The following is a 14,769-nucleotide window of genomic DNA, read 5'->3' as shown; positions in this document are numbered from 1 at the left end:
AATAATCTCTTTAAAAAAATCTATAGAAATTCTAGTCATATGTGGAGGCTGTAAGAGGCTCCAAAGCTCGTGTCCAGATGTGTAGATAACAGAGGCATCAGAATTGAATGTAGCAACACAACAACAACAGAAATGATTAAATCTGTTTTAATTTTTCTTTACAAAGGAAGATAAGAAGTACTGTCGCTATTTACTTACTGCACAACTGCAAAGATCAGTGATATAAATATTAGTGTTGTGTCAGTGCATTGAGAAACAGCTGAAATTCTCAAAATTCAACAAAACACAAAAGAGCCTGATAGCATCTGTTTTAGAATTTATATAGAATTTGTGGCTTAGGAGCTCCCTATTTTCTGAGCATAATATATCAAAGATCAATCCACAAAACCACCCACCCAGTCTCACTAATGTCAATCTGATGTAGTATCATAGAACATATTCTGAGCTCAAACATAATGAGGTATCTTGAGCAAAATGACCTCTTCCGTGCTAAAAGCATTGATTTTGAAAACATAAAAATCCCATTTTCCTCGAGATTTCGCTGTCAGGTGGATTCAGCATTCCATGACTTCTGAAAAATACATTGATATAAATATGACTTTGTTGCATACGAAGGTTTTACTAGAAAAAAGTACAATCTTATCAGGCAAAATTTGTGACTGAATTGAGCACTTATTGTTATGGAGGACACAGAATGTTATCTTGAATGGAGAGTCACCAACAGATGGAGATGTAACTTCTGGTGTGTCCTAGGAACGTGTGGGATCTTTGCCGTTCATGTTGCATATTAGTGATCTGGCAGACAATAGTAAACTCAGACTTTTTGCTGCTGATTCAGTTGTCTGAAATGAACTAGTGCCTGTAACAAAAAAAAAAAAAAAAAACAAAAAACAAGAAACAAAAAAAAAAAAGTTGCACTAATGTTCAGTCAGAGCTTGATAGGATTTCAAAGTGGTGCAAAGACTGGCAAATTGCTTTAAATGTACAGAAAAGTAAAATTGTGCACTTCACAAAAACATAAAAGTAGTACCCATGACTACAATCTTTGCGTCACAATTGTATTCGCTCAATTTGTACAAATGGCTGTATTTAACAATTTGTGGTGATACATAATGGAATAATCGCATAGACTCAGTCACAGATGAAGCAGATGGCAGACTGTTTAGTTTGTAGCATCAAAAGGCAGTTAGTCTATAAAGAAAATTACTTATAAAACATTTGTGCCACCCATCATAATATATTGCTCAAGTGTGCAAGATCCATACCGGATAATTGTAACAGGCCATACTGAATTTATTCAAAGAAGTGAAGCATGAATAGTGACAGTTATGTTTGATCCATGAGAAAGTAATAGAAATGCTGAAAAATCTCAACTGGCAGACTCTTTTAAGACACACACAAACTATGCTCTGAAAGCATACTTAAAAAATTTCAAGAACCAGTCATGAGTGCAGAATCTGGAATAAAAAAATTTCAAGAACCAGTCATGAGTGCAGAATCTGGAATAGAGACACAGTAAGGTTAACTACAACTAGAACAGTGACTATGATGGCCTGTTAAAAAAATATTGCTCTAACTGAAAATTTTTTTAACATTCACAGATTTTATAAAAGCTAATTACAAATCACAGGCAGAGGTGGATGCTTGCACTCACCTGGAATGAAGAATGACAGGCATTGCGACATGCAGTTAACAAGAGTGCATCATGTAAAAAAGACACTGAAGAATGGTGAAGATTTATTGTTATTTGCATAAAAACTGCACATTAAATAGTGCACATTTAGTTGAGCTCTCCCTCTCCCACTCTCCCTCCCTCTCCCACTCTCCCTCCCTCTCCCACTCTCCCTCCCTCTCCCACTCTCCCTCCCTCTCCCACTCTCCCTCCCTCTCCCACTCTCCCTCCCTCTCCCACTCTCCCTCCCTCTCCCACTCTCTCTCCCCCTCTCCCACTCTCTCTCCCCCTCTCCCACTCTCTCTCTCCCTCTCCCACTCTCTCTCTCCCTCTCCCACTCTCTCTCTCCCTCTCCCACTCTCTCTCTCCCTCTCCCACTCTCTCTCTCCCTCTCCCACTCTCTCTCTCCCTCTCCCACTCTCTCTCTCCCTCTCCCTCTCCCACTCTCTCTCTCCCTCTCCCACTCTCTCTCTCCCTCTCCCACTCTCTCTCTCCCTCTCCCACTCTCTCTCTCCCTCTCCCACTCTCTCTCTCCCTCTCCCACTCTCTCTCTCTCCCTCTCCCACTCTCTCTCTCTCCCTCTCCCACTCTCTCTCTCTCTCCCTCTCCCACTCTCTCTCTCTCCCTCTCCCACTCTGTCTCTCTCCCTCTCCCACTCTGTCTCTCTCCCTCTCCCACTCTCTCTCTCTCCCTCTCCCACACCCACTCTCTCCCTCTCCCACTCCCACTCTCTCCCTCTCCCACTCTCTCTCTCTCCCTCTCCCACTCTCTCTCTCTCCCTCTCCCACTCTCTCTCTCTCCCTCTCCCACTCTCTCTCTCTCCCTCTCCCACTCTCTCTCTCTCCCTCTCCCACTCTCTCTCTCTCCCTCTCCCACTCTCTCTCTCTCCCTCTCCCACTCTCTCTCTCTCCCTCTCCCACTCTCTCTCTCTCCCTCTCCCACTCTCTCTCTCTCCCTCTCCCACTCTCTCTCTCTCCCTCTCCCACTCTCTCTCTCTCCCTCTCCCACTCTCTCTCTCTCTCCCTCTCTCTCTCTCCCTCTCTCTCCCTCTCTCCCTCTATCCCTCTCTCCCTCTCTCCCTCTCTCCCTCTCCCTCTCTCTCCCCCTCTCTCCCACTCTCCCCCTCTCTCCCCCTCTCTCCCACTCTCCCACTCTCTCCCCCTCTCTCCCACTCTCCCACTCTCTCCCACTCTCTCCCACTCTCTCCCCCTCTCCCCCTCTCCCCCTCTCCCCCTCTCCCCCTCTCCCCCTCTCCCCCTCTCCCCCTCTCCCCCTCTCCCCCTCTCCCCCTCTCCCCCTCTCCCCCTCTCCCCCTCTCCCCCTCTCCCCCTCTCCCCCTCTCCCCCTCTCCCCCTCTCCCCCTCTCCCCCTCTCCCCCTCTCCCCCTCTCCCCCTCTCCCCCTCTCCCCCTCTCCCCCTCTCCCCCTCTCCCCCTCTCCCCCTCTCCCCCTCTCCCCCTCTACCCCTCTACCCCTCTACCCCTCTACCCCTCTACCCCTCTACCCCTCTACCCCTCTACCCCTCTACCCCTCTACCCCTCTACCCCTCTACCCCTCTACCCCTCTCCCCCTCTCCCCCTCTCCGCCTCTCTCTCCCCCTCCCTCCCCCCTCCCCCTCTCCGCCTCCCCCTCTCCGCCTCTCCGCCTCTCTCTCCCCCTCCCTCTCCCCCTCCCTCTCCCCCTCCCTCTACCCATCTCCCTATCTCCCCCCTCTCTCTCCCCCCCTCTGTCCCCCCCTCTCTCTCTCCCCCCCTCTGTCCCCCCCTCTCTCTCTCCCCCCTCTGTCCCCCCCTCTCTCTCTCCCCCCTCTGTCCCCCCTCTCTCTCTCCCCCCTCTGTCCCCCCCTCTCTCTCTCCCCCCTCTGTCCCCCCCTCTGTCCCCCCTCTCTCTCTCCCCCCTCTGTCCCCCCCTCTCTCTCTCCCCCCTCTGTCCCCCCCTCTCTCTCTCCCCCCTCTGTCCCCCCCTCTCTCTCTCCCCCCTCTGTCCCCCTCTCTCTCTCTCCCCCCTCTGTCCCCCCCTCTCTCTCCCCCCTCTCTCTCTCTCCCCCCCTCTCTCTCTCCCCCCTCTGTCCCCCCTCTCTCTCTCTCCCCTCTCTCTCTCTCCCCCCTCTCTCTCCCCCCCTCTCTCTCCCCCCTCTCTCTCCCCCCTCTCTCTCCCCCCTCTCTCTCCCCCCTCTCTCCCTCTCCCCCCTCTCCCTCTCTCCCCCCTCTCTCCCTCTCCCCCCTCTCCCTCTCTCCCCCCGTCTCTCCCCCCTCTTCCCCCGTCTCTCCCCCCGTCTCTCCCCCCTCTCCCCCCGTCTCTCCCCCCTCTCCCCCTCCCCTATGCTTTCCTTTGATCACATGCCACATACGTTTAGCCTTGATAGGTAAATGTTATACCATATTTACAGGTGCTCAACAATCCAATACCGATCTCCTAACAGATTTGGGTGGCTTCAGCTCACCTGCCTTTGGCAGTAATTTAGGAGCTTCTACAGTGAATAGTGTACCTTCTGTCAATCCTTTGGACACTGGACTAACAGTTTCTGGTAAGAGTTCATAATTTTATATTGTTAAACAGCATTATTTGTGCGTATTTGTACTGACCATTTATTGTATGTGTTTTTATGTATTGTTTGTATGTTTGTGTGTGCTTGAGACCAGTTCTTATTTTTATTTTTTTTTTTAGTTTATTTATTTATTTTGGAGGGGGGGGAGAATTTGTTACTTATTCATAAATGTTATAAAATATAGTACATGTTTTGCTTCAGTACGGGAACAAAAACAACATTCAGACCAGAACACACTAAGTGGGGAAGTATGATTTGTTTCACTTGAAGACTACAAGTTTTCTGTTACCAGTCACTATTTATTTATCTCCATGATGCATTTCAAAGGTTTAAACCTCCATAATCAGGCGGATGTACAATTGTTAGTATTACAAGTGTGTGTGTGTGTGTGTGTGTGTGTGTGTGTGTGTGTGTGTGTGTGTGTGTGTGTGTGTGTGCGCGTGCGAGCGTGCGTGCGTGCGCGCGCGCTCTCAAATTTACTGATGTAGGCAGTTGGTGACAACAGAGATGATGCTATTGTCATTTAAGATGTATTCAGGCTGCTTTGTGTGGTGTTTTTACATTTGTAGTGTTTCAAAGATGTCTAGTTTTTTGCCTTTAGGTTGGATGTGTAGGATGCTGTAGTATCTCTTGGTAGACAGTGCCAAATGTTCCTCCAAAAAATTGTAATGGTGCGCGAGCGCGCGCGCACACACACACACACACACACACACACACACACACACACCATACTAACATATGTACATCACCTGATGATGGATGTTTAAACCTTTGAAACGTGTCATGGAGATAAATAAACAGTGTATAAACAGTGACTAGTAACAGTAAACTTTGTTTCATTTAATGTCAATAAGAATCATGGTAAAGCCTAACCTAAAATGTTCACATTTAAAGTTCTCTGGAATATGTAGTGCTGTCTTGGAAAGTTACGGGAAATGTTAAGAATGATTACTCTAAGATATACAGTTTTCTTCAGGTATTGGTGGTTCTTTCCCTGTGACAAATGTTTAACAGAAAATCCTATAAACAGGCAGTAGCAATACTTTATCAAATTCTTTTTCTGTAGTGTTTTCTTGATGCAAATAATATCGTACATTCAGTATCCCCACCAGTGGAAGTTCCGATGAAGGCAGATGGTCTGGCATGGGTAGACAGTGTAGTGGTTCAGAAACCTGTAATGGAGGTTGCACACATTGTCATACGGGCAGACCTACTGACAGAGGTATTTACCAGCAAGTGGCAGGAAGCAAAGGAGGTCAGTGATGCTTGTGCGGACCTAGCCTTGTGCTTGTGCCTGAGAGTTGTCATATGCTCAGCTAGCCACTTGCTGGGTATATTGTCATGTGCATATCTAGGTGTGTGCGGATCCTCTGCTTCCTGTGATTCAGTTAACATGGTGAGTTCGTTCCACTCTTGGAGTTACGTTCCCTGGTTGTTACCAAATCATAATTGATCTGTGTAGCATCTGCAACAATAGTGTTGGGTAGCGGTGTTGTCATGCCTACTGCTGTTACCAGAGTATGAATTCAGAGACAAATAATACAAAATTTAAATAATACACAATTTTTCTTTAAATTACTTGAACTTGAATCATATAATAATGCATAAATTGAGCAGGATTACATAGAATTTTTCTTTAACACTTACTTCATCTGGAACTACTTAGTAATTTTTCTACGATTAGATACTTACGAGCAGCTGTTGTAATGCAGGGCCGGCCGGAGTGGCCGAGCGGTTAAAGGCGCTACGGTCTGGAACCGCACGACCGCTACGGTCGCAGGTTCGAATCCTGCCTCGGGCATGGATGTGTGTGATGTCCTTAGGTTAGTTAGGTTTAAGTAGTTCTAAGTTCTAGGGGACTTATGACCACAGCAGTTGAGTCCCATAGTGCTCAGAGCCATTTGAACCATTTTTGTAATGCAGGGTCTGGAATGTATCTGATATTTTATATTGAATCAAAGAGAAATAGGCATAAAGAGCGTTTATTGATATTTAATAGCTGTAAAAATTGGATTGTAAAGTACATCAGTGTTACTGGTTTATTGTATCAAAGGAAAATTCACTTGATAGAACTATAAAAATTAAGAATATTGTAAAAAGGAAAGGTGCTACTTACCATATGGTGGAGATGCTGAGTCACAGATAGGCACAACAAAAAGACTGTCACAAATATAGCTTTTGGCCAGTAAGGCCTTCGTCAGAATTAGATGGTAAACACACACATACACACTCGTGCAAACACAACTAACTCACACGTGACTGCATTCTCAGGCAACTGAGTCACCTGAGACTGCAGTCATGCGCATGGGAGTTGTGTTTGCATGAGTGTGTGTGTTTATGTGTGCCATCTAATTCTGACAGAGGCCTTAGTGGCCGAAAGCTATATTTGTGACAGTCTCTTTGTTGTGCCTATCTGCGACTCAACATCTCTGTCGTATGGTGAGTAGCAGCTTTCCTATTCACAATATTGTTGCCTTCCAGCCTGGATTTTCCATTGTATAAAAGTGAGAGACAGAATTGCTGGACAGTACTTAGCTTTGATGTGAAATCCTTGGTACTGTTAATAGATCCACAGGACGTAACAAGAAACTGTTGCAGCTTTCACAACTTAGTTGCTTCCTTGAGGGGAGAAGCAGGGGTGGTGAGTGATACATTAGGAAGAGGGGTAACCAAGTGTGGTGAAGATAAGAGGTGAAACAGATATTAGTTTCTTCATATTTGATGGAGATGGAAGTACATTTTATGTTTCATATCTTAGGAACTTTGTTGTAATCCACAGCAAAGATCAAAAGCGCGCGCGCACACACACACACACACACACACACACACACACACACACACACACACACAAATATCTTAGTCTGTGTTCTTTAGCACATAACACAGTGAGTTGTTGTGATTCAATAAGGGACTTCCTCTTCTTCTTCTTCTTCTTCTCCTCCTCCTCCTCCTCCTCCTCCTTCTCCTCCTCCTCCTCCTCTCTCTCTCTCTTTTTTCAAGTGTTTTGTTATTATTGTTTTGTAAAGTGAAAAATTTTCATAATGTGTCATTGTTTCTGAGAAACATCTGCATCATTTTTGCTTGAAGTAGTGATAAAGAAGTAATAAGTATATTGTATTGTGTAGAACAGCAAATGAACTTTGACATTCCAGCTATGCCTGCATGTGTTGAGCATCAAGTATCTGCAGAACAAGAAGTGGAACAGATAGATTACGTCAAAAATCAAGCAGTGGCATCTATGAAGCAACGACACAGGACAGGAACATTGTCATTCATGGAAGTGGTTGAACGTGTACTACTTGGACTGAATTCATTGCCAATCAGAAATGAAAAAGAATCGATGACATTGAAAAATAACCTTGAAGAACTGCTGAAACATTTCCCTGGACAGTACACGCCTCAGAAATTTTGTGACATTGATACAGAAACTCAGTCCTTTTACATATTCAGAAATGTGTGGTATAAATCACTGTTGCAGAAACTTTTAGATTTAGTACTATCAGATTGTTGTGCTGCCAAGAACATTAGTGATACATGTTCAAAAATATTTTGCATTGATGGTGCACCGCTGTCAATGTTCCATAGTGCACTTTCAGTACTTGTCAGTAAATTACAGGATGTGAAGGGACCCAGTAGGAAATGTGAATACATAGTTTTTTTGTTGGAGAAATTGCTTAAATGTACATCTCTGAGAAGTGCAATACTGGATTATTGTAAAGTGGATACAACTTCTGTAGGTATAAGAAATGGAAGAGATCCTCTTTTGGATAAAGAAGACATATTTATGTGGGATGAAACACTTCAGCTGTTGGTATCATTAACAAGTAGAGTTGCTAATAAGCTACAGGACAACACATTGGAATGCTTTTATCCAGATAATTATTGCATGATTTTGGTAGTACATGTAGCTCATACACTGCATTTTCTAGTGGATGCTGTTGCAAATAGATGCCTTTCCTTCAGGATAGAAGGATTATCAGATTTACTGTCCAAAATTTTTGTACATTTCAATAATCAAAGAAAGTCACCTGCACTGCTTTCTTTACTTACAATTTTAGAAAGCTGGTGTGAGGATACTACTTTCTCTTTGGTTTCAGGACAACTAATGAGTCATTTAAGTAGACAGGCATGTGAGTTGTGGGGAGTAATGTTACTTACACAGTGCCAGTCACCAGCAACAGTACACAGAATTCTGACTCATGTCGTTTGCATTTCTGCCGATTGGAGATACGTTTTGGCATGTAAAGCACCAATGGTAACTGGATATTTTAATGTAAATTGTGAAAGAATGGCTATCAATCTTGCAGGATATTTAAAACTGTCAGATGTATCTCTACTTAAAACTGTAACCATTGATGTTCTAAATGCATGGGGTGATCATGCTTATGTACTACAGATGCCACTTGAATCTCAAGTAGCAATGACCAAGGTATTATTAGCGTGTATACTGAATCTAGACTCCATTGATCTGCAGGCAACAGGTATAGAAATGAAAATGATTCACTGTATTCCTGTTCGTTTAGAGTCTTCGGATGAAGTTATTAGAGTGCTTGGCATGTTCATTGCTGAAACTGTTGTTAAAACCCTTGCAAAAGGACGAAATGATGATAGAAAGCATGAATTACAGTTTGATTACTCTGGCTTGGGGAAGTCTGCTGGCGACATTCTTAATGAATTACAGCATGTTGTGATGAGTGTAGAATTTTGGGAAGAAGAAAATAAAGTTATTGCAATGAAAAATAAGTGTGAAACAGACACACCAAATGTGAACACTGAATGTACATGCAAATCATTTCCTGGTAAATGTGTGGGTGATCGTATGTTAAGTCAGCTTGCAGTAGAATGTGAAATGGAAAAAGTGACAGGAAAAGCTGAACTTTTTGCTGAAGAAATAGTGTCAAAGGAAAAGCAGGGCTTTCCTCAGCAGGACAGCAGTTTTAAAAAAGAAATAATTGATAATGCAGCTTGTGACAGCGAAGAAAGTGTATTGGATAGTGATGATGATCTGATTCCATATGAAATGTCTGATGATTTTAAGCAGTCAGAGAAAAAGCGTCCCAAGTACTTGAGAGATCTGTTAGATATTTTGAGAGAAGGTGATGATATTGAGAGTTATACAGAAGCTCTGAAAGTTGCAGACAGTCTCATAAAAAAGCAGTTGCCTGGAGATGACATTTCATTGGGAGTAGATCTTCTTGAAATTTTAATCAATATGGAGGACAAGTATTCTATGACTGATTTTGATCAGTTGAGATACACAGCCTCTGTAGCTGCTGTAGTGGCTCACCCAGCTCCTTTGGCAGAGTATCTCGGTCATCAGTTTGGCATGCAACAGGGTCGGTATTCATTTGATAGGCTTACTTTTATTCTCAAAGTGTTGACAGGATCAGCAACAACTCTTTCAGAGTTAAAAAGAAGGCTAGGTAATGATAATGTGAATCTCTTAGTGAAACAAGCATTAGAACAAACTGGAAAAACTAGAATATTTGCATCAGGAAGACGTAACCCTATTGAGCAGAAAAATGAATTTTCAGCTGTAGCAGGGTCATTCTTTTTTCCACTAGTTCATAACATCCAAGCAGCAAATATTCTGTCATCCTCAAATAGTGACAGCATTATGTTAGAACATATATTGCATTGTCTGGCATCAATTACATTGTGCACTACAAATTGTCCAATTGCTCCTCGTATAAGTGTGGAGCTTCTAGCACTGGCGTCCAGTCTTCACAAACATCCTCAGTCACGTGTGCGTGTTGCTGTTGTGAGATGTGTTGGTGCTTCAGTAGTCTGTGTTGGCAGCATTGAAGGTATAGATGAACTTGAGACTGCCTTAACTACAGCTTGTCTTTGGTTGAATGACATGGGAAAAAATGATCCAGACTCTAGATGTAGAAAGCTTGCAGCAGATGTTTCCTTACTTATTGTTGTCAAAATTTGAAACCAAAAGTGGCCTGACTGCGTGGAGATCGATGCACTGTAGTACTGATACATTTCTGATGAAATAGAACACTGCAGTGAGTTTAGCAGCACAGAAGTTTCTCAGAGCACTGAAATGTTAGAGAAAATATGCCGTTTATGCATTCTATTAAACTTGTGTATATACATTTATTTTTTCTTTTGTGTGTATACCTCTTTATGCAGGCATTAAGCCATTTGAATCAAAACAATTTTAATTTTGTACGAGATGTCTTATTTGTTTAAAATGCTGTAAGTACAACATTATTGTCAAATAAAAATATATTTTCTGTAAGTAAGTCTCCTTATTTGCGAAGAAACACTTAAGTTTATTTTTTGTTCCTATAATTTAAAATTAGAAAATGATGCTAAAATGGAAGTTATCTATATTAAACAGGAGGTACATCACTGCTTTATTGAATGTATGTACCATTGCCCAATTGATATGAATACTTGCAAGAAGTTACATGAAATACTGCTCTTTCGTTCATGGGAGACCACAAATCATATAGAACTTACTAAAAGAAAGTTCTGCCTTTTGGGTGTTACCTGTTCATTTATTTTACACAGTCACGATTTCAGTTTTGTAGCCATTTTCAAGAGCAGTCTTGAAATATGTGTGACCTGTTTGGGACATGTCATCGACAAAACCTTGATTGTCTAAAATCAGTGAACAGGGATAGTCAAATGGTGGAAATTTCTTCTGAAAAATGATTATATTGAGGTTTTTGAAAATAATAATTCCTTCTTCTGTGACTAGTGACGCAACTAGCACATAAGTGCATAAAAAAGATTGAAAATGGTGTAAGTCTGTCTCTGTAAATAACAAATGAAGAATAATGGAAGGTATCTAGAATACATTGTTAAATGGAAGAAGTTAGCACTGTGAATTAAAGCTGTAAAAAGTATGACCAAAAATGAAAAACAGCAGTGATTATGAAAGATAGGTCAACTAACAGAAATGAGTGATAATATAGTTAAATGGTATAGATTGTCAGTTTTTTGACTATATGAAAACTCTTTCCTATTCTACACTTTATCCTATTTTGTCTGTATTTATAGTAAAATTTGATTAGATTCCTCACTCTTTCCACCGAAGTGCAACAATCTGAATTACCCTTAGATTCTGCTCCTTGCACATTTTCGTTTTTCCTTTCACCCTCTTCCACCTGCTCAGCTCCCAGTGTCATTTTACATCCAATACTGTAGTGCTGACCTTTTTCTCAGTCTTCATCTTCTTTCTTGTGACATTTTTTGATTTTGAAAGATTAATTGCGTGTTAAGTACTTCTTACTAAATAAATTCTCAGTTTTTGTGAATGTAAATGTACTTTGTTTTAATTTCACATATTTGGTTTTTCCTACAGAATTTAACTAAATGACTAGTTTGTTAATATTATTTGTTGTTATATTGCAGAAGGTATGAATTAGGGAGATGGGACCTGGATAAACTGAAAGAACCAGAGGTTGTAGAGAGTTTGAGAGAGCATTAGGGAATGATTGACAAGAACAGGGTAAAGAAATACAGTAGAAGAAGAATGAGTAGCTGTGATAGATGAAATAGTGAAAGCAACAAAAGATCAAGTAGGTAAAAAGACAAGGGCTAGTAGAAATCCTTGGGTAACAGAAGAGATACTAAATTTAATTGATGAAAAGAGAAAATATAAAAATGCAGTAAAAGAAGCATGTGAAAAGGAATACAAACGTCTCAAAAAGGAAATCAATAAGAGGTGCAAAATGGCTAAAGGCAAATTTAAAGGGCTGTAGAAGCATATATCACAAGGGGTAAGATAGAGGCCGTTTATAGAAAGATTAAAGAGACCTTTGGAGAAAAGAGAACCACTTGCATGAGTATCAAGAGCTCAGATGGTAAACCAGTCCTAAGCAAAGAAGGGAAAGCTGAAAGATTGAAGGACTATATAGAGTGTCTATACAAGGGAGATGTACTTGAGGGCAATATTATGGAAATGGAAAAGGACGTAAAGGAAGATGAGACAGGAGATATGATAATGCGTGAAGAATTGGACAGAGCACTGAAAGACCTAAGTGGAAACAAGGCTCCGGGAGTACATGACATTCCGTTAGAACTACTGACAGCCTTGGGAGAGCCAGCCATGACCAAACTCTTCCATCTGGTGGGCAAAATGTACGGACAGGCGAAATACCCTCAGACTTCAAGAAGAATAATAATTCAATTTCCAAAGTAAGCAGGTGCTGATAGGTGTGAAAATTACCGAACTATCTGTTTAATAAGTCGCGGTTGCAAAATACAAACGCAGATTCCTTACAGACGAATGGAGAAACTGGTAAAAGCAGACCTCGGGGAAGGTCAGTTTGGCTTCCGTAGAAATGTAGGAACACTCAATGCAATACAGACATAAGACTTACGTTAGAAGCCAGTTTAAGGAAAGGCAAACATATGTTCATAGCATTTGTAGACTTAGGAATGAAATGAAATGTCGTGTGACGAGGGCCTCCCGTCGGATAGACCGCTCACCTGGGGCAAGTCTTTCGATTTGACGCCACTTCGGCAACTTGCGCGTCGATGGGGATGAAATGATGATGATTAGGACAACACAACACCCAGTCCCTGAGCAGAGAAAATCTCCGACCCAGCCGGTAATCGAACATGGGCCCTTAGGATTGACACTCTGTCGCGCTGACCACTCAGCTACCGGGGGCGGACTGTAGACTTAGAGAAAGCTTTTGACATTGTTGAGTGCAATACTCTTTCAGATTCTGAAGAGGGCACTGGTAAAATACAGGGAATGATAGGCTATTTATAATTTGTACAGAAACCAGACGGCAGTTATAAGAGTGGAGGGGCACGAAGGGGAGCAATGGTTGAGATGGGAGTGAGACAGGGTTTTAGCCTATCCCCGGTGTTATTCATTCTGCACATTGAACAAACAGTAAAGCAAACCAAAGAAAAATTTGGGGTAGGAATTAAAACCAGGGAGAAGAAATAAAAACCTCGATGTTTGCCATTGACATTGTAATTCTGTCGGAGACAGCAAAGGACTTGGAAGAACAGTTGAACAGAATGAACAGTGTCTTGAAAGAAAGCTATGAAATGAACATCAACAAAAGCAAAACGAGGATAATGAAATTTAGTCAAATTAAATCAGGCGATGCTGAGGGGAATTAGATTAGGAAATCAGAATCTTAAAAGTAGTAGATGTGTTTTGCTATTTGGGTAGCAAATTAACTTACGGAGGGCCAAAATAGAGAGGATATAAAATGTAGACGGGTGATAGCAAGGAAAGTGTTCCTGAAGAAGAGAAATTTGTTAACACTGAGTATAGATTTAAGTATCAGGAAGTCTTTTTCTGAAAGTATTTGTATGGAGTGTAACAATGTATGAATATGAAACATGGACAATAAACAGTTTAGACAAGAAGAGAATAGAAGCTTTCGAAATGTGGTGCTACAGAAGAATGCTGAGGATTAGATGGGCAGATCACATAACTAAGGAGGAGGTACTGAATAGAATTGGGGAGAAGAGGAATTTGTGGCAAGACTTTACTAGAAGAAGGGATCAATTGGTAGGACACGTTCTGTGCCATCAAGGGATCACCAGTTTAGTACCGGAGGGAAGTGTGGGGGGGGGGGGGGGGGGGGGGGTGGAAGTCGTAGAGGGAGGCCAAGAGATGAACACAGTAAGCAGATTCAGAAGGATGTACGCTGCAGTAGTTACTCAGAGATGAATAGTCTTGCACAGGACAGAGTAGTGTGGTGAGCTGCATAAAGCCAGTCTTTGGACTGAAGACCGCAACAGCAAAACATAATGCACAAAGAGCATTATGTGCACTCAATTACTTACTAGAAATGCAATTTCCTCAATCAAACAATAAAACTTCGTAATCTAAAGTATGTAGAATGTTACCTACATAGTTGCTGGCAATGGAAACAGGAGGAGGGGCAGAAATGACAATAAAGTCCACTGGAATTTTATTATTGTGGACAGCTCAGTGTGCCATCTCTCGTTCTATACAATTTGCAGAACATAGGTTCTTTGGTGGTCCAACAACAAACTTTCTATGGCTATCACATTCTTGGCTGTACTTCCTCTGCTCCCTCTTCTACCACTACTGCCACCTTACCAACAGAACATTGCTACGTGCTTTAGGTCATTGTTGCCCAGTATTTGTTTTTAGTTTGATTTCAGAGTAACTTGTATTTTTGAAATAACTTACGTATTCCATGAGTCCAGAAGATGACCAAAGGAAGTTCAAAATGCATTGCAGTGTGAAATAATAAAATATAAATCTAACATATATTTGTATTGAAATAAATTATTTGCACTTCTTTACCAATCAAATTTTTTACACTTGTCCAATGTAGACACAATTAAAACAGTGGTAGGTACAATATTGTCACCCTGGAAAGAGTTAATGCTATGAATTGGCCTTCTTTTCTTTCTTTGGCTTCCTATGTGTAAGGATCAAGATATAATAAAATGAAAGTTTTTCATTTTAATAAACATGAAGACTAAGACAGGAATATTTTGTGCTTCTAGGAATTCGCAAATTCAGTATACTGTATTTGCTCGAGACGACAGTGAAAAAGATGAAACACCCACTTTCTTTCTTTCTT

The 14,769-nt window shown here is 41.8% G+C and overlaps 1 protein-coding gene across 2 annotated transcripts in view; it reads left to right on the top strand.

Annotated features, from left to right (window-relative positions):
- Positions 1 to 14,769, top strand: part of LOC124607490 (clathrin interactor 1) — a 183,787-nt gene that overhangs the window by 105,622 nt on the left and 63,396 nt on the right. Inside the window, exons 10-11 of one of the 2 annotated variants that reach the window (XM_047139861.1) lie at positions 4,061 to 4,198; positions 7,372 to 10,469. In XM_047139861.1, coding sequence (XP_046995817.1) covers positions 4,061 to 4,198; positions 7,372 to 10,157 — 2,924 coding nt within the window. In that variant the 3' untranslated portion in view covers positions 10,158 to 10,469. Of the gene's footprint in view, positions 1 to 4,060; positions 4,199 to 7,371; positions 10,470 to 14,769 lie in introns of those variants that run through there. The other variant, XM_047139862.1, reaches the window with a different exon arrangement.

Source organism: Schistocerca americana, chromosome 3 (assembly GCF_021461395.2).
Source record: "Schistocerca americana isolate TAMUIC-IGC-003095 chromosome 3, iqSchAmer2.1, whole genome shotgun sequence".
NCBI classification, from domain to species: Eukaryota; Metazoa; Arthropoda; class Insecta; order Orthoptera; family Acrididae; genus Schistocerca; species Schistocerca americana.
This window is presented reverse-complemented; position numbering and strand designations above follow the sequence as displayed.